Source organism: Diceros bicornis, chromosome 10 (genome assembly GCF_020826845.1).
Source record: "Diceros bicornis minor isolate mBicDic1 chromosome 10, mDicBic1.mat.cur, whole genome shotgun sequence".
NCBI classification, from domain to species: Eukaryota; Metazoa; Chordata; class Mammalia; order Perissodactyla; family Rhinocerotidae; genus Diceros; species Diceros bicornis.
Window position 1 is genome coordinate 73,843,974 of NC_080749.1, and position 19,933 is coordinate 73,863,906.

General features: G+C 34.8%; 1 protein-coding gene across 6 annotated transcripts in view; it reads left to right on the forward strand.

Moving 5' to 3' along the window:
* SLC39A10 (solute carrier family 39 member 10) overlaps positions 1 to 19,933 on the forward strand; it is a 118,143-nt gene that overhangs the window by 81,998 nt on the left and 16,212 nt on the right. For all 6 annotated transcript variants that reach the window (XM_058549464.1, XM_058549468.1, XM_058549465.1 and 3 more), the window contains 4 exons: positions 916 to 1,123; positions 12,557 to 12,726; positions 14,588 to 14,776; positions 19,059 to 19,179. In XM_058549464.1, coding sequence (XP_058405447.1) covers positions 916 to 1,123; positions 12,557 to 12,726; positions 14,588 to 14,776; positions 19,059 to 19,179 — 688 coding nt within the window. The remainder of the gene's footprint in view (positions 1 to 915; positions 1,124 to 12,556; positions 12,727 to 14,587; positions 14,777 to 19,058; positions 19,180 to 19,933) is intronic.

Below are 19,933 nucleotides of genomic sequence, written 5' to 3' on the forward strand. Positions count from 1 at the left end.
TTTTTTAACTGTTCACCTTAAGCACATTTATTTTTGTTTCATTAAAAGTATATCAACGCCCTTGTTTGTTCTCATTTTTAGCACTCTTATTAAAGTTCAGAAGAAATTGTTGAATTTGTTGTTCATAATGTATAAAAATCTAATGCCATCTAATGTGGAAAATGACCTCACCCTTTGCTGTTTCTGTCTCTATTATTAAAGTATGTTTTGTGTCTAAGTGGATATCTTTGTTTCTTCCCTGGATAAATCATCAGATATTTGGTTGTTAACAGTTATAAATACTGATTTTAAAATAACCTATATTTTAAAATCTTAGTGTACTTTTAAGGAAATATATTCATTTATTACTATGGATAATATCCTAGAATCTTTTGTTGATAATAACGGGACATTATCATTAATGTTTACTCTTTGTATCAGACACTATAATATTCTTTTGGGGTACCCTAGGCAGTGAAAATGACTATATTATGGCATATTTCAATATAAAGTTATTAAAGTACTCTGTCTATTTAACACTGTTTCACAAATAAGAATCTTGAGTGATTGATGATTGCACTTTGACTAGGGAAGTGGTTTTTCTCTTCACCCCTTAAGAATCTTGGGAATGTAATTTTGAGTTATTCTTATCAATGGCAGAAAGTCATTATCTTTCATTTGTTGCAGTGGAAAATGGTTAAAATTCATAAAAAGTCTTGAGTAATCAAGTTGAATGTATTATTATAAATTCCTATCAAAAAGCTTTATTTGTAATGGATATTACAGATTATTTTCAAATAATATTTAGAATTATTAGATTATTAGATTATTTTCAGATAATATTTAGAATATTTTTTATTATATGCTAATTTCTTTTTCTACATAATCTTCTTAAAGTACTGTTTTACTTAATTTGTTTTATCAATTTCCTTGCAGTGTTTGAACGTCACTCAGTTGTTAAAATACTATGGTCATGGTGCCAACTCTCCGATCTCACCTGATCTATTTACGTACCTTTGCCCCGCTTTGTTATATCAGATTGACAGCAGACTTTGTATTGAGCATTTTGACAAACTTTTAGTTGAAGATTTAAATAAGGATAAAAATCTGGTTCCTGAAGATAAGGCAAATATAGGGGCATCAGGTAAGAAAGATTTAAGTTTTTTCTCCTCAAAATAGTCTCTGTACTTATTTTTTTTTTTTAACGTAGTTGAATTAGAAAGTAATTCCAAACTACTGCCTTCCTTTTGGTGACTTGCAGTGTGTTTCAATCAGGTTTAAATATGTGTGTTTGAAAAAGATTGGGGGAAGACAGGAGGCACAGTGCAGTTTACTTATCTCTTCTGGCATCATAGAGGAATGTTTTGCTGTGGATAGAGAACTAGATTAAAAAGGAAATACAGGTTTGTGATAAATGGATCTTTCTTGATGGGCAAATGTAAATAATGGGGCCTGTAATTAAAGTTATTTGGTGTTGTAATTACTTAACATTCAGCAGAGTTGAGGGCCTCTGGTAAAAAGCTAAGATTATTAAGTTTTTAAGAAAAACGGGAAGCCAGTGTGGTTCAACTCCAGGAGTATCTCAGAAGTGCCAGTGATTGGCACGTGAACTTCATCATAGGCACATCTAGAGAGCTTCAACTAAGGTAAAATCAAAACTATTTTTAAACTTCTCTCTGGGCGCTTTTTTCCTCACATCCAGTTGGCTAGTTAGCTTCACCTTGATGTTCACAGGTACCTCCCACTTGATATTTTCACAACTTCTGCTCCACATTAAGTTGGTTCCTCTTGTTGACTCCCAAATGCTGTTACAGTTCATTCTTTGAGAAAATCTGAAAATCTTTGGTGCTTTTTCTCTTAGGTTTTTTGTTTTTGTTTCATTTTTTCCCTTGTATAATCAATTGTCAAGTCCAATTGAGTCTTCTCTTAAATATCTTCTAGCTCTATCCACTCTGTCGTAACTTTAGTTCGGGTCCTGCTTGTTTCTTTATTGAATTGTTGAAATAACTTGATAATCTTCCCTGCTTGTGTTCTCGTCCTCTTTGTAGGTCATCCTTAGCACCGAAGCTGGATTTATCTTTCTAAAATGCAAATAAGATTCTCTGACATAGAGTTTTTTCTTTTCAGTGATAGTTTAGATTTAGTTGATACATATTTTTATTTTATTTATTAACAAATACAAATACTGAGGAGTAAATGAATGGAGTTCAGAACAGTGCCTGCAATAGTCCTATGAGGTGGAGAATGTTATCCTAATAACTTGCCCAAGGTCACAGAGCTGGTAAGTTGATAGTGCTAGGATTCAAACCTAGGAAGTTTAACCATTTTGCTATTCGTGTGCTAAGTCTTTTACATGTGGTTTTTTTTTTTTTTTCATTAAATTTTAACAATAATATATTAAATAATTATATGAAGGAGCTATTATACCATTCTTGTTTTTACAGATAAGGAAGCGGAGGTATAGAAAAGTTTAGTAATTTGCCCACAGTTCCCAGGCCTAATAAATGATAGAGCCCACCAACCTTAAGGTTTGTTTGATAAATCCTCTGGGCAATTAATCACTATGCTATTATCTTCCAAATTTAGTTAATTCTGGTGTCACCTTTATGGTTTTTGCCATTTTTCTTTACACTATTTAATGTTTTTCATTAAATCTCTAATATTTTTCTTTATATCTTTTATATGGGAAGCAATAATATCTATGAGAACATGGCTTTGATGTGATGTTCTGGTTATGTTTTTTCTCATATATTTTAGGAAACTGCATTATGCTATGTTGTTCTAAGTTCAGAGTCATTTATTTGGCCAGTCAGACTTTCCAGAATATGATCTCTGCCTACCTACCTTTCCATCCTTATCCCCCACCATTTCTTTCTTTCCTCTCAGATCTATCCATAACAAACTCCTGAAAATAGATTAAGCTGTTTTCCCCTCATTCTTCTCTGCCTTTTCACATTCTAAACCTCTCTACTTGACTGACTACTATGATTCCTCAAAGATTCAGCTCAAGAATTAGCCCCTCTGGGATAACTTACTGACCATCCTAGGCTTAATTAAGTCCCCTTCCTTGACATCCTCTGGATATCTCCATCATAGTACAGAGCTTAGGGGATCTTAATAATTGGATTAGTTATCTATTTTTGTTGAACTTTAGTTGCCTAAAGGAAGTGACCGAGTCTTTCATCCCCTAGTACTAAGATAAAGGGTATTTTGGACAAAAAGTAAGCACTCATATATTTATTGAGTGAATGAATTGCGTAATATTAGTCTATAAGCTTTCAGTTACAGCCCAGGAAAGACCCTTGTTGAAAACGAGTCTTTGAAGATCATTTTATGAGTATGTCAGTCAGCCTAGTATACCTTGATAATACAGAGGTCTCAGAAGGGGTGGGATTTTCATGAACTTCGTCATACGCAAAATCATGATGAACACAATTCTAGTTGAAATGCCCCAAGATGTAATGGTGCTATTGCATAGTAAATAAAAGACTAAATTGATATGTATGAATATGGGCTAAAAATGGAATTGTGCAAGATAAAAGACTGAAAGGGCAGAATTTAAAAATTTTTAATAGTGGAGGAATAAAGTAGACATGTTTAAGAATATCACATTGCAGTATATAAGAATTGTATTTGGGTTAGAGAGATTCCTTAAAACTTGAAAGAGTACAAATAAAAGAAAGTGCTCTCGATACATAACAGAGTAAGTCTCCTAGGAACGTACCTATTCTTGGTTAATTTCTTTGCAATAGGAAAATAACTTTACATAAATTAATCATAATAGCCCATATTTATTGGAACCTTACCATGTGCTGTTCTTTCTAAAATATCCTTTTATAAGGATGTTTAATTTAATTTGTTAAACCCATGAGGTAGACACTTTATTTACTTAAATTTGCTGAGGAAAGGAGGCTTTGAGAAGTTACCTAACTTGCTCAAGGTCACATAGCTGCCAGGTAGCAGAGCCATGATAATGACCTAGAGTATTCTCCAACTAAAGCCTGTAATTGTAACCACTATGCTCTTCTCTTATGCTAAGTTCTACTGCTTCCTGCAAAAAGATTCTTAAGTATGCTTTGCTAGAATGTAAGTGACAGGGAGATGAGGAGAGTATATTTAGTAATGTTGTGACAGATAATGCAGACACAGACAGGAAAGTGGTAGAGGTAAATATTGGTATGTATAAGTGACTATTGCCATAAGTATAGATTAGTCAAAAAAATATCTAAGAATAGTCGTCTAGGTAGACAAGCTGGGTTCAGTCTGGTAAGGTCAGTAAAGGCAAAGAAAGTGAGACCACACACTAGATTTGAATTCTCATCTTCAGATAGATAAAGTATGTCCCCTTTCCTGGCTTTATGCTCACCAATCTTTGTAGATGAGTAAACACCTTGAGAGCTACAGTCTCTCCCAGGTGCTTATAAATTCTCACTGGGGCAGGAGAAATGGGGAAGCTGGGTCTGAGATTATTTAACTTAGTTTAAAATGAAATACATTTGTTCTTTACAGGGAAAAATGAAGATTGACAAGATTGTCACATCTAGAGTTTAAAAGCCTGTTTTATTTTTAAGGCTTCTAAGAAATTCTGGTTCTTTGTTTTCACATCAACTGTGGATTATGACTTAAAGTTAGCTATGTTGTAATATTGACATACGTAATGTATATATTTTAACGAAGCTGTTTACTGATGCTTGACTATAGTAATGTGGCAAATTGCAGTTTATTCAATCTGAAAAGCCTTAGAGGATATTGCACTTGTTTTGAAAACAAATACATTACTAATAGTGAATATTGATTAGTTGTTTGCAGGTGCTTATTAGCATTGTCAGAAATGAAGCTTGAATTAATTATGTCCTGATAGATGTTAATAATTGTTAGAGAGATGCCCTGCTAGTAATTACTTTTAATGACTGTTGCACCATTAAGAAAGGTTAACTTGTTGTATATAAATCTCCCATAGTGACACAGCCACTACCTCATTAACTGTTCAAAGACGGCTGTAAACCAAATATGCTGTATACTGTGCATGGCAGAAATCGTTTGTTTCCCGAGATTGCCTCCTTTAGTCATAGAGTTGACCCTCGCTTAATTACCAAGGGAGTTTGTGAAGAGGCCGATAAGCATTTTCTGCCAATTAAAATGCTGAAACAGTGTAGAAAACTGCCATCTTGCACGTGCTTTGAACCACATTAATTAGAAAGTTTCCACAGATGAGCGCTTCTTTTTAAAAGAATGCGTTTTCTCTCTCGGTAATGAGCAAGGGAGTTGGTGAATAACTAAGCTTGAAGACCTTTAACGTCATTAAGCGACCTAATTTGCAGACTAAGTGAAGCTTATTTCAGACATTAGCATTCTTTATTGCATATGGTATCTTGGGTGCAAATAAAGAAAACATTTGCTAGTTGTATTAATAGTTTGCATATTGTTAGTTTGGTATAAGTTTTATAAAAGATGCCTTTTATTGTTGTTTTTTTATTGCTGTTTTGGGGTTTTTTTGCCCTATACCAAACAAATTGTGATTGAAAAAAATCAGAACAATTTTATTACATGAATTGCTTTTTTCTACACCTAAGAGTATGATCGAGTTTATGTAAGCTTAAATGTAAGTGTTATTAATTCTAAAAATAAGCATTTATTTATTTTTATTTTTTTTTTGTGAGGAAGATCAGCCCTGAGCTAACATCCGTGGTAATCCTCCTCTTTTTGCTGAGGAAGACGAGCTCTGAGCTAACATCTATTGCCAATCCTCCTCCATTTTTTTTTCCCCAAAGCCCCAGTAGATAGTTATATGTCATAGTTGCACATCCTTCTAGTTGCTGTATGTGGGACACGGCCTCAGCATGGCCAGAGAAGCGATGCGTCGGTGCGCGCCCGGGATCTGAACCCTGGCCGCCGGTAGTGGAGCGCTCGCACTTATTAACCACTAAGCCACAGGGCCGGCCCTAAAAATAAGCATTTAAATAGCATAGGAAAGTATTTCGAGTGCCATAAACTCATATCGACTTTACTTCTCATAGGTCAAAAGGATTTAATTTTCCTTAACTAGGATTTACAAATTGTTAGGCGAATGACTGTTAGTTAAATTTTTAGTGCTAGGAAGCTAAAATTATTTTTAAAAATTAACAGTAAATCAGTGTCAGAAAACATGTATCTGTAATAACATACGCTTATCTTATGGGAATAGTAGGGCTGTTGTGCTAATGAAACAATTGTGATGGAATAGTTGCAATCTATAGAAACTATCTGGAAATTTCTGATTTATCTGAAATGGGAACTCTAGCTCTTAGACCCTTATTTCTTGGTACTGGCAAAAATAAGTGATAATTTATGTTAGATGGGACAGAAATACTTTAAATTAATTAGCCTTACTCTTACATATATTTATAGGTGGCATTGAAATAAGTATAAGTAGATTCTGATAATTTCATGTCGTTACAAGTTTGCTTTGTAGTAATCTTTTGTTCCTCTCCTTCTATCCTAATTAGCTCAAATTTTGGAAGATTGCCATTTGGATTAATAATAAAGTTAGCATTCCTTCTTTCATGTTTAATTGTACTTATTTTTCTTATAGATCCTCTTTTATGTGAAGCCACCTCTATAGAGCTAAATACATAAGTGATAAATAAATCACTTGGCCAAGAAGTCTCTGGAAATACTCTGATTTAGTGGAGAAAACTGGATTAAGAGAGAACTTGGGGTTTAGTTTTGCCATTTTAGCTAGCTATTTATTTTTTTTACGGTAAAATATACGCAATAGAAAATTTGCCATTTTAACCATTGAAGTGTACATATCAGTGGTATTTATTACATTCACAATATTGTGCAATCATCACATTGTCTATTTGTAAAACTTTTTTTATCACCCGAAAGAGAAACTGTGTAACCGTGAAGCAATAATTCCTCATTTCTCCTTACCCCTGGAACCTCTAGTCTTCCTCTTGTAGATAGTTCGTTTAAGTAGAGTCAGACAGTATTTCTTTTTATTTATTTATTTATCTATTTATTTTATATATTTGTCTGGTTTATTTCACTCAGCATAATGTTTTCGGGGTTCATCTATGTTGTAGCTATGTCAGAACTTCATTCCTTTTTATTGTTAGTGTGTTTGAGTGGATTCTGACCCCTAGCAACCCTGTGGACAGCAGACTGGAACCCTGTCCAGTCTTCTCGAGCCATCCTCTCACCTTCCTGTGCTGTATCAGACAATGCTCCCTGCTATTCACAGGGTTTTCGTGGCCAGTTTTTTCAGAAGTGGGTGGTTAGGCCCTTCTTCTTAGTCTATCTTAGTCTGAAAACTCCACTGAAACCTGTCCATTATGGTTGACCCTGCTGGTATTTGAAATACTGGTGACATAGCTTTTGGCATCACAGCCACCACAGTATGACAACCGACAGTCAGGCGGTGTGGTTCCCTAACCAGGAAAGGAACCTAGGCCTCGGTGGGGAGAGCACCAAATCTTAACCACTAGACCACCAGGGCTGGCTCTTTGTTCCTTTTTATGGTGAATAATATTCCATTGCTTGTATATACCACATTTTGTTAATCTGTCCATCCATTGATGGACACTTGGATTGTTTTTGCCTTTTGGCTATTGTGAATAATGCCATAATGAACACAGGCATACAAGTATCTGAGTCTCTGCTTTCAATATGTATGTATACATGTATACACACACACACCTAGGAGTGGAATTCCTAGGTCATACAGTGATTCTATTTAGCTTTTTAGGAACTACCAAACCTTTTTTACAGTGGCTGCACTATTTTATGTTCCCACCAGCGATGTGCAAGGGTTCCAATTTCTCCACGTTTGCCAGCATGTTTTGTTGTTTTTTTTTTTTTGGAGGAAGATTGGTCCTGAGCTAACATCTCTTGCCAATCTTCCTCCTTTTTTCTCCCCGAAGCCCCAGGAGTTAGTTGCATGTCATAGTTCTACATCCTTCTAGTTCTTCTATGTGGGATGCTGCCTCAGTGTGGCTTGTAGCGTGGTGAATAGGTCCGCGCCCAGGATCTGAACTGGCGAACCTTGGGCTGCCGAAGTGGAGTGCGTGAACGTAATCACTGTTCCACCAAGCCGGCCATGCCAAATGTTTTTCTTTTCTTTCCTTTTTTTTTTTTTGCCATCCTAGTAGGTGTGAAGTGGTATTATTTAACATTTAACATCTCTGTAACTCAATATCCAAATCTGTAAAGTAGAAGGACATTGGTCTACATCAGCCTTTTCTAAATTGTGTTCTGTAGGATACTGGCTCATTGAGATATGCTAATAGGTTCCATGATCAAGTAAGTTAGAAAAATGCTGCGTATTGTGTTCCCCTTGCACAGATTCACGTTGCTTTTTTTTTTTTTTTTAAAGATTTTATTTATTTATTTTTCCCCCAAAGCCCCAGTAGATAGTTGTCTGTCATAGCTGCACATCCTTCTAGTTACTGTTTGTGGGACGCGGCCTCAGCATGGCCGGAGGAGTGGTGCGTCGGTGCGCGCCCGGGATCCGAACCCGGGCCGCCAGCAGCGGAGCACACGCACCCAACCGCTAAGCCACGGGACCGGCCCTCACGTTGCTTAATTAAACTGTTAGAGGCTCTGAGGGAACTTGTGTAACTCAGCCTTACCAAATCTTTTTGGTTGTTAAATTTTCTCCTCACTCCCCTTGGGATAATACCTGTCTCATGGAATTAGATGAAGACAGTTTGAGAAATGCTAGTGTAGATTGTTAAAGTCCTTTCTGGCTGTATAATATGATGATAGCTGGTATGTTGCCAGTTCAAATAGCTACTAGAAAGCAAGAAATTTAATAAATTTCTTTTTCAAGGGGCAGAATAATTGACATCTTTGAAAATATTTTTTATGATTTCCAACTCTGGCAATCAAGACAATGTATACACAGAGGAGTGATAAACTATATTATAATAGTCCCAATTGTGCTCTCTATGTTTTATATACAAAAAACGTTAGTGGAAGTTATAGGATCCTTTTTAGTCCTAGAATTTGTTTGTTTTTTTAAATCAATTAAAAAATCTTTTGAAGGTAGCAAGCATACAATACATATTTCCTCTAGTTGGTAAATGCGAAAATTCTTTTAAAGAGTTAAATAAGATGTTCAAAGTTATATATAAATTATTTAATTTTAATCTAAAAGCAAAGTCTTTTTCTGCTTCTTGGCTTTTTGTTGCTGTTGCTCAGTAACCAATTTATTGACAATCATTTTACTATATAACCAATAAACCAAAAACATTTGTATTATTTTTTTAAGATGTGTGTGAGTGTGTGTGTGTGTGTGTGTGCATGCGTATATGTATGCGTCAGCTCATTTTGGAGGAGCAGCTGTCCAAGCTCAATATAATACCATTTCTTGAAACAACTTCAAGTGGTATCATTCACATTGTTTTCTAAGTAAATGTCACTCCCTCAAGACAAAATGAGAGTGGTGCCATTGAAGTTGGGCAATACTCTGACCCTGGATTGATTTATGTAAGGCTTTCTCCTTTATGGGATTATGATTTTTTTTGTATTTTCTGAGTTTTAGCTGTCCAAAATCACAAAGACACCCTTAGCCAGAAGTTAATATGATGAGAATTTTAGAAAGGAAATATTGATTAGAATAATGTTCATTTTCAGATAATAATTTTTATGATTAGGGAATAGAACATTTTTTCTCAACTCTTAACTGATTAGATTTTTATACATATGCTCATAAGAATATATGTTGGTTTAATAAAGTCTTATTTTATAATCTAATCTCAAATTTTAAAATAGGCTTCTAATGCTAATATTTTATTAGCTTTTTAAATTATATTGTATAAGTTGTTAATCATCTCAAATGTCTACTGTATCAAATTAATGGTATTCTCTCTATATTAAGATTTAGAAATTTAATTTGTATTGCAAGTATCTTAATAGGCAAATCCAGAAATGAATGAATGTACATTCCTCAGTGTAAAATATAATGTAACCCTAGAAAAAAGAATAAATCAGGTTAACAAGATTTACCCAACTAGATTTTGGCTATTATGATTTTAATTTAGCATCTTAACCTGGTTATATGAGTTTTCTTGGATATCGATTGGGACATAGGAATAAAATAAATACTTTTATTGGGTAATTTTGGTGACTAATTGCAGTGCATTTTTGGCCAAAATAATTCTGATTAATAAAAATTTCCAATAATTATGAAGAATTATCAAATTTGTTTATTCTGTATAGTGTATTTTGGGTCTTGTCTGTACTTTTGGCAACCCTCATTCGTATATATTTACGTTAGTGAGTATATACAGTTATTTTTTTCTACTACAGAATATCTTGGAATCTGAATTACTGGCTTTTCCAATTAGCTTCGTGCTATTTTTAAGTTAATTGAAGTTGCTTTTAGATTGTTTTGAGAGAAATTGCTTTTAGATTGGATTATTGCCAAACTAAGGAAAAATATATTTGGGAAGGGAGAGTTATATATTAATATATGAGACATTTTATTTTAAGGTTAATGTTTTTGTTACCAGCCTCAATTTGTCCCATTTAGTTATTATAAGTACTTTTTGTCTCTTTTTTTCCCACTTGTATGATTGGAACGTGAGAGCTGCGGTGGTTTTGACAAACTTTTGTTGGTTTACTTGGCCAGTAACTGTTGGCTCCCTGACTCCACGTACACCTATGGCCACCTTTCTCCAGCCTATTTCCTCAGGCTCTCCCACTGATTTTATTGTTCCTGCCTGTACATAGGGGGCAAACAGATAAAGTAACTTAGTCATCATTATTGAGTCAACCTTTAAACCTTATTTGACCTTATTTTTTTCTAATAAGATTTTTAACTTTAGTTCCCTGTGCCTTGTAGTCCCAACCATAGTTGGGGGAATCTCCCTCTTATGCTTTGTTTCCACCAGCCAGGATGTTGCCTTTGTACTTTCTCTGACCCTGGTTCCTCAGGAATTGACTTTCTGATCCTTCCTTGCCCCCAAATCCTTTTAAGGAGTGAAGCCATTGAATCCAAACTCTGGCTGCACGTTTCGATCTTTTGGCCCTTGAGATTCCCCATTTTTGTATTGTAATAATTATCTTTTATATATAGGATAAACCACAGAGCTTCCATTAGTAATAGATGACCTATTTTAATTCTGTGAGCCCATTTAGCTGATGAGAATTAGCTATAGTATGAATGTCCAATGGATAAACACAATTTTATTGATAATGTTCAGCATTTAGTGGGTCAATTAAAGTTTCATTTCCTTACCTATTCTTACTTATCTTTGTCTTTGAAAATTTTATCTTGATGAAGAAATGCATTTTTCCTTTGTTCTCTTATCACAAGACTTAACATAAAATCTTTCAGCAGATTTATTCTGTTAGATCGGACTAGAAAAATAGCATTTTAGATTAAAACCTTTACAAAATTATCATTCAGCAAAACTACCTATAGATAAATATTAAAATAAGCAGAATTGTTTTTAACATAACATGTCTATTTCATTTTAGGTCATTAATAGAAAGTAATGTCACATTTTAAATGAAAGTCCCCCACCCTCAGAGCCACTGGCATTTATTTCTGGTATCTTACTTGCTTTTGAATAGCCTAAATACACCTATGTTTCTCACAAGTCATATTGTGAAAATATTTCTCATGTGTTCTAATCCAGTTAAAATTATATAGTGAGATTAAAAACACAAAAGAACTAAATTATACAGAAAGCCAAATTGGAGGAAAGGGAGTTTGGAACTGGGTGTGAGAGATGTTGTCAAAGGAAATAGGACTGAGTTATCCTTTGTAAAAATAAGAAGTGAAATACAATAAAACTACCAGTAATAAGGCTTTTTTTGTACCTCGTGTGAATATATTTCCATTTTGGGCTGATATATTAAGTTTCTTAAACTTTGTATTAAAGATTTACAAACAGTACGGTGCATTAGATACTTGGCTTCCTTTAATGCTCACAGGAGAGTTGTATAATTATATTCTCTAAATAAACAGTTTTATTTCTGTGTCTCTGCCTTTAGAAATTGGTAAAATTTGGGGCCAGCCCCGTGGTGTAGCGGTCAAGCGCGTGCACTCCGCTGCTGGTGGCCCGGGTTTGGATCCCGGGCGCACACTGGCGCACCGCTTGTCAAGCCATGCTGTGGCGGCGTCCCATATAAAGTGGAGGAAGATGGGCACGGATGTTAGCCCAGGGCCAGTCTTCCTCAGCAAAAAGAGGAGGATTAGCCTGGATGTTGGCTCAGGGCTGATCTTCCTCACAAAAAAAAAAAAAGAAAGAAATTGGTAAAATTTTATTCAGTCCAGATGTTAAGTGTGAATCACAGCCTGAAGTCATTTGAAGTCCCTGTTTCTAATAAGGTGGGCCACTGAAGATACTATTTATAACTTGGTCTGAGTTTCTTCATTCTTTTCGTAAGTATTCAAGTTGGTTATATGGTTATTTGTTTTGTTTTTAAACATACAGTGCCAAAATATATAGCTTCTTAAAAAGCATAGTCTGAGTAAGAAGATAATCTGTCTTACATGACTCATTTATTTTATGTTTATTCTTCTTTAGAGCTTTTTTGATTTATAGTGTCATACTAATGTTGACTATTAATTTCTTTCCTACAGCATGGATCTGTGGAATCATTTCTATCACTGTCATTAGCCTGCTTTCCTTGCTAGGCGTGATCTTGGTTCCCATCATTAACCAAGGATGCTTCAAATTCCTTCTTACTTTCCTTGTTGCGCTAGCTGTAGGAACAATGAGTGGAGATGCCCTTCTTCATCTACTGCCCCATGTAAGAAATCTTTTCAATCTGTAAAAAAATTAAAAATAAAAATATGTAAGCTAAAAGAGTCCTTCATTAGCAAGCTGTAGTACCCTAATCTAGTATTTGTGTTGTTTTATTTCCTTATAGGCTAAAGTAGTTTTTCATTTGCACAGTTTTAGTAGCAGTATTTTTTAGATAAAGTGAATCATTAGGTTTAAAATGGCAACAAAGGCTGGTAACATCAGTTTCACTTTCACCTGTCATAATGCATGCATATCAAATCACCATGATATACACTTTAAATATCTTATAATTTTTTATATGTCACTTATGCCTCAGTAAAGCTGGAATTTTTAAAAATTTGCTCTTAGCAGTTCTGAAAATGAATACTTAAAAATCAATGAGTGATGTATCTTTTTATCTGTATGTATATCAAGAAAGCCTCTAGAAGAAGTATATGAGTGGTCTTATAAAGATCGTGCATCTAGCCAGTGTGCCACAGGCATTTTTGTTTGATTAGGAATAGGCAGACATACTCGGTTAACTGTTTTGGGTGTTTAGCTCTTTCCACATGGGCCATTTATCTTTTCACCTGGGATACCATTTGTTTTCTTCCATTTGGGGACACTTCTAATGATCATAAGCCTACACTACTAGTACCTTGCTTATAAACCTTTTTAAGTCTCTCTGTTGCCATTTAAGAGTATTTGATCCAGTATTATTGTTTTTGCTTCAAATTCTGAAAACGAGACATTTTCTTTTCCAAATGTAGAATTATAGGTTTTAATATTTTTTTATATTCACACCATCTCCCCTTCTTCACTCTTGGTTGAGAATTCCAGATCTAGTATCTAGAACAATGTGTGGCATTGCCTTTTAAAAAAAAAAAATTGAATAAATGAATCATAAAACTATGAATATGAATTTTTTTGTTAAGTTGATTCATTATATGTTATTTTCCCCTTTCTCCTACCCTTGCTTGCCCTTTCTATCAGCCATGAGGAGTAGCAACAGTCTGTTTCAGAACTGGGCCTGATAAGGACAGTTGAAGTGACAACAATGTTTAAGTGCTGTTTAACTTATGTTTTTCTTAAGTGTTAATTGAATAAAGTCACTACCTTTTTGAATGGTCTTCACTCCTTTGAGAGGTTTAGAAACTTATTCTCTTGACCACTAGCAAATGGGAAAAAATACAAATACATGTTACCAAAAAGGAAAATATTTAAGCCTAATTCTCTAACTTTTAAGTTCTCTAAGATTAATATTGTGAAACTTGTACATTTCACAATTAAAAAATAGCTTTATTTCTGTACATACATTTATTTTTGCAAAGCTTTAAAATGTAGAAAATTAAACACATTTAAGTATACACTTTGACTAATGTTCCACATTAAGTGCAGAGGTAGCATCTCATACTTCTTTGAAATAATTTATAAGAGAAAAATATTATAAAAATATAATCAGTTTAAGAAAAAATCAGATTACGGGGAGTCACAAGTGGTGACCTGCTGGTGAAGTAGTTTGTTTTATTTTTACTAAATATTAGGCATTTATCTGGATCATGTTCACTTCAGTTTACAAAGGACCTATCACTCCCTGTTTTCTTACTGCTGGCTTGATTCTCTCGCTATAGTATATATCTTAACCCATATAGGTATTTGAATTTGTGGTCTTGTTTTAAAGTTACCCTGAAATGCAGTACTTTCCAGGCCACTGATTGTAGCAAAATTACATGGAAGACTACATATATTTAAGTGAAATAATATTTAGGGGAGCACTTTAAAAACTGAAAGGTATTTTTTCTGTGTCCTCTAGGAGATTATAATCTCAAAATTTAAAATAGCATTTTAATTACTTGTTTAGAAGTTTTTCTTTTTATTATTAATAGTCTCAGGGTGGACATGATCACAGTCATCAGCATGCACATGGGCATGGACATTCTCATGGACATGAATCTAAGAAGTTTTTGGAGGAATATGATGCTGTATTGAAAGGACTTGTTGCTCTAGGAGGCATTTACTTGTTATTTATCATTGAACACTGCATTAGAATGTTTAAGCACTACAAACAGCAAAGAGTAAGTATCTTTTCATTGTTTATTTCATTTTCTGAGATGTAAAACTCAAAGCAGAAACCATCGTTTTCTGGCCATGTGCTTTTCTTAATTATGGTGTTGGTACGTATTACATCTCTATCTTTTAACAGATTATCTTTGGAGGAAAAACCAACTTCGATCTTTGCCTTTTTTTTGGTCATTACATTTATTATGGCATTTATAATCCAGATATATCAGTTTCATTTAATTTGTGTTGCATCTTATCTAATTGACTTAAATAGGATAGAAAAAGCTATTGGCCAATTTGAGTTATTATAAAAATAAAAAATGTATAAATAGAAGCAAGTCTCATCAGTCTTCTTAGGTAATACTTTCAAGTATAAGTGGCTTTCATTGTCCTATTTTTTAATGAAAACGTTTTAACACAACACATTTCTTTATCAGAAATGCCTTGCCAATGGTAGAAGTACTAGAGGTAAGAAGAATTTAGATTCAGGGGGCTTTGTAGGAAGAAAATACAATGAAATGAAGGAAATGGTGATTCATCTCAAGAATAACGAACCACTCGGGGATGATGCTTGGACTATTGATTAAACTGCTTGTCATGAACATTTGTATTTCAAGTCACATTTGTGAGAATAAGACAAATATCTAAAAGAATCTTTCCCCCAAGAAACTAAGTTCAGGGCCACTGCCATTCACTGTGATTGACACCCTCCCCTGTTCATACTGGTTCACGTTGGCTCTAAAGCTCTATCTTGAATACATCTCACTAACGTGTTTGTGATACTAATGCTGATAATCTTCAGCATATTCTCTCTGAGTAAGTAAATCTAAAGATTTTTAGAAAGCTTTCCATAAAAAAGAGTTAGAAAGTTCTCACATTGTGTTAGCTAACTGCAAATATTCAAAGAAGAAAGAATCTTTTATTTTTCCTCAAGAACACTGGGAGTCATGATCATAACATATACAGTCCACTCTGATGCTACAACTTTTATGCTATCTTTGTGTATATATTTTGTTTATATATGTATGTGTTTTGTATATATCCTCTTGAGACAAAATAAGGTTTAGAACAGAGCTCTGAACTGGAATTCAGGGGGAGTGATTCTAGTTCTTGCACAGCCACAAACTAGCTGTGAGACTATGACTCATTCCCCATGATTTCCATGCTATCTAAATCTGTGGGAAATAAATCCTACTTCTCATCTGTATTTTCATATCATATTCCAAATAGTGTATTTAATTTTAATTGCCATATTTTAGTAGGACATCATCATATTTAATTGCCTCCAAAGAAGGGGTATCAAGATGGTATGGCTAGTGAATTATTCTCTGAGGAATGCTAAAAGGACCTGAGAAGGATCAACTTAGAGGAAAGAGAAAGAGATCTAACAGCATTTGGTTTTTGAAGGGTCATGTGGAAGGTCTTGTGGATGGGTGAAGAGTAGAATATAGTGGGAGGGATGCCCAAGTAAAAGTGGCTGGAGAGAAATGAGTTGGTGAAGGAGATTACTGCAGAATAACTTACAAGAGGTGGTGGGGGTTTGAGCTGGAGTCATGGCGTACAGAATGGGGAAGAGACGTGATGAAGAGAATTATTTAAATGAGAAAGTCAATAAGAAGACTTCAGAGTTGATTACATGAAAGAAATACAAGAATTTAGAGTACATCTCTGGGAGTGTCTAATTTAGAACACAATTACATATTGCAAAGTTTATAAAGAAGTTTTGGAATTCCTGTAAAGCCCTAATTTTCTTCAATTGTGTGCACTTACTAACATTGAAGCAGCAAATATTAAGGGGTTTTTTTTTTTTTTTGTGAGGAAGATCAGCTCTGAGCTAGCATCCATGCCAATCTTCCTCTTTTTGCTGAGGAAGACTGGCCCTGGGCTAACATCTTTGCCCATCTTCCTCTACTTCATATGGGACGCCGCCACAGCATGGCCTGACAAGCGGTGCATCGGTGCGCGCCTGGGATCCGAACCTGGGCCACCAGCAGCAGAGCAGGCGCACTTAACTGCTATGCCACGGGGCCAGCCCCTAAGAATTTAATATGTGCAAAATATTAGGGACTGTATAATTTACAGATAAGTATAAAATGTAGTCCTTCAAGAGATAATGCAAAATAAACAAGTTTTCTGTTTTTTATGATTTAATCTTAATCTCATTTTGAACCTAAACTTACTGGCAAAATTAAACCCATTTATTTTTGTAAAGTAAACTAATGTAGGAGAATAGAGTCCCCAAAACATGGCAGCTTTTTTGTAAATTTGAAATTGTGGGAAGTAACAAACTGAAAGGAACCCCTTTGGCAGAGGAGTACTCTAAATCTAATAGTAAGGAATTCTTCAGATGTATCAAAGAAAGGAATCTTGGCAGATACATTAGTGTATCTCCTCTACGACAGATAGGACAATAAGTAACCTAAGATGAAAAAGTATAATGCATTTTTTGAAAAAAGGGAATTAGTGATAATTGAATAGAACAGACATTTGACTGTCTGCATAGAAGAATCAACTATTGGAAGGAAGCTTTCAGAACATAAGTTAAATAATACACCAGATGCTGACTGGCTTCAGCAAGCTGGGGCTTTGAGGGTAAGATTTAGCAACTTCTTAGGAAAGTGGACAATCAGAACCAAAGCAACTAAACAAAATCCCAGCTGGTGTTTGCATTTTCTTCTTTACTTTGTATATCTGTCTCATTGACTTTTTTCCTTCTTCTTTAACTCATGACTGCTGTTTCTTTTCTTCTTTTTAGGATGTCTCCATATTACTTTCTTTTGAACATTTTCTATTTCCCTAGTTTGCGTTATCTATTGCTATTCATATTCAAGCAGAACAACCCAAAACTTAATGGCTTACAACAACAATTTATTCTCTCTCTTAATTCTGTCAGTAATTTAGGCGGGATTCAGCTGGGCGGTTCTTTTGCTCCACTTGGCATCAGCTAGAGTCACTCACTCTCCTACATTCACACCCAGCTGGCATGAGATGGCCTGGGCAGGGCAGGGCTGGAAGGTCCAAGAATGCTTCACTCTACGCCTTCATCTTGGTAATCCTCCACACGGCCTCTCTTCCGAGTCTAGACTGAGCTTCTTTGTAGCATAGTAGCTAGCTTTCCTGAGGAAAAGCAAAAGGTGCCAGGCCTCTTTCAGTTTAGTTCCAGAATTGGTACAGCATCACTTCTCTTGCATTCTGTTGGTCAAAGCAAGTCAGAAAGCCCCCAAAATTCAGGGGCAGGGGATAGACTCCACCTCCTTATGGGTGGAGAAGAAGGCTCAGACAGGGAGGGAAGAAATTGAAGGTGGCCGGCCATCTTTGGAGACTCGACTGCGCACTCAACTGCCAGGGCAAGCTGATTTACGCAGCAGTTAGAGGACTTAGACATCCGAAACGCAGTTCACAGCCGATAGCTAGAAGATGCTCTGCCCGTCAGTAACCCTCTTCCAGAGAATGCTGACTTTTACTTGCACACTGTTCTAACATACTTGATTATTTGATCTCTTAAATTAACATAGATTAGAAGTAGAAATTTTAAGTTAGAAGAGTTGTTAGTGGTAGTTACGCTGATAAGAGAAGAAAGCAGAACTATTAAGAGGTAAGATAAAAAAATTCAAACTTAAACAATGAAATACACAGTAATTAGAATTTATTAGTAATTGAGGACAGATTAGATGAGAAAGAAAACTTGTCTTTATTGCAAAGCTGTTAAGAGTCAGTTACTGACAGGTCATTTTCATACATCACTTCATTTAATCCTCATAAGAATTTACCATTTTCATTTTACAGATGAGTATTCTTATGTTCAATAAATTTAACAAACTTGTGCAAGTCTCATATTAAACTGCACATTTGGGATTTTAACTCAAGTTTGACTCTATCCATTATGTCTGATGTAGGGAAATGTGAGATTGCTTTAAACACAGAATGAAACTCAAAGGAATAAGCTTTAGTTTTTTGCAACTTCCTATTTCCACACACTATTAAATGAGAGATATTACATATATTTCATACATTTCATTTGGGTTGCGTATAATAATAAAGTATAGTGTAATCTATTCTTTGAAGTAGATGAATTGAACTTTTTAGTTGAGTATTCAAAAAAAACAACATACAAATTTCATTGGATTTTTCATCTGGTTAGACCCCTTGGTTAACTTACAAACATTTTTTCCTCATTCCTTTTCTAAATAACTTATATATAAAGTTACTACCAGTTATCCCCATAGATGTTAACAAGTGAATATTGTTGCTAATTGTGGCTGCAAATTTGATACTGATACCAGATATTTTTTTCAGGGAAAACAGAAATGGTTTAAGAAGCAGAACACAGAAGAATCAGCTATTGGAAGGAAGCTTTCAGATCATAAGTTAAATAATACACCAGATGCTGACTGGCTCCAGCTCAAGCCTCTTGCCGGTAGACAACAGTTCTGACTAGAGAGAAACTTTTAAAACAAAAAAATTGTAATATTGCTTCTAAACTGAGCCTGTGTTGTTTGAAATTTCTTGTCTTTGTGGCTTCCCTAATATTAGTTTCTAACTTGTATTTCCTTAAATGTGAGTGCATCTTAATTGTGATTTTATTTGTTAGTGTTTTTATTAATTTCAGCCTTATTCATACTGGAATGTGAGACCAATTATATACAGGACAAAGAACATATTGCACTTTTACTTTACAGGAAAAAAAAATGAACAAACAAAAAAGGCTTTGTAAGTGGTGGGTTAGTGTTAGTTTTATTTCTTGGCAATGCAGTCTCTGTGCCCTCCATGTGTGATTGGTTTCATATGGAAAAAGGAGAATTGGCCTTTGTACTTCAAGGAGAATGGTCTCTGTACTTAAAATCTCCGCTCATCCATCCATCTATTCTGTTGCTTGATAGGTGTAATGAGGTAGCTTACAATTTTTAGGGAAACATAACAAATGTTTTAACCTAATTTTCCCCCTTTCTGTTTGAACTTGTGTTTCCCCTGAGTGTACCAATGATTTTTTGCAGAAAAGGGGCAGCTTGGACTCTTAACTATAGACTCTGCCCCAAAATACGATTTGGGAAGTATTAGGATCTTTCTTACATAATAAATAGCTTTTGAAAACTAGGTGAGAAGCCAACCTTAATTAAAAAAATAAAATTAAAAACAACTTACTAGGGCCGGCCCTGTGGTGTAGTGGTTAA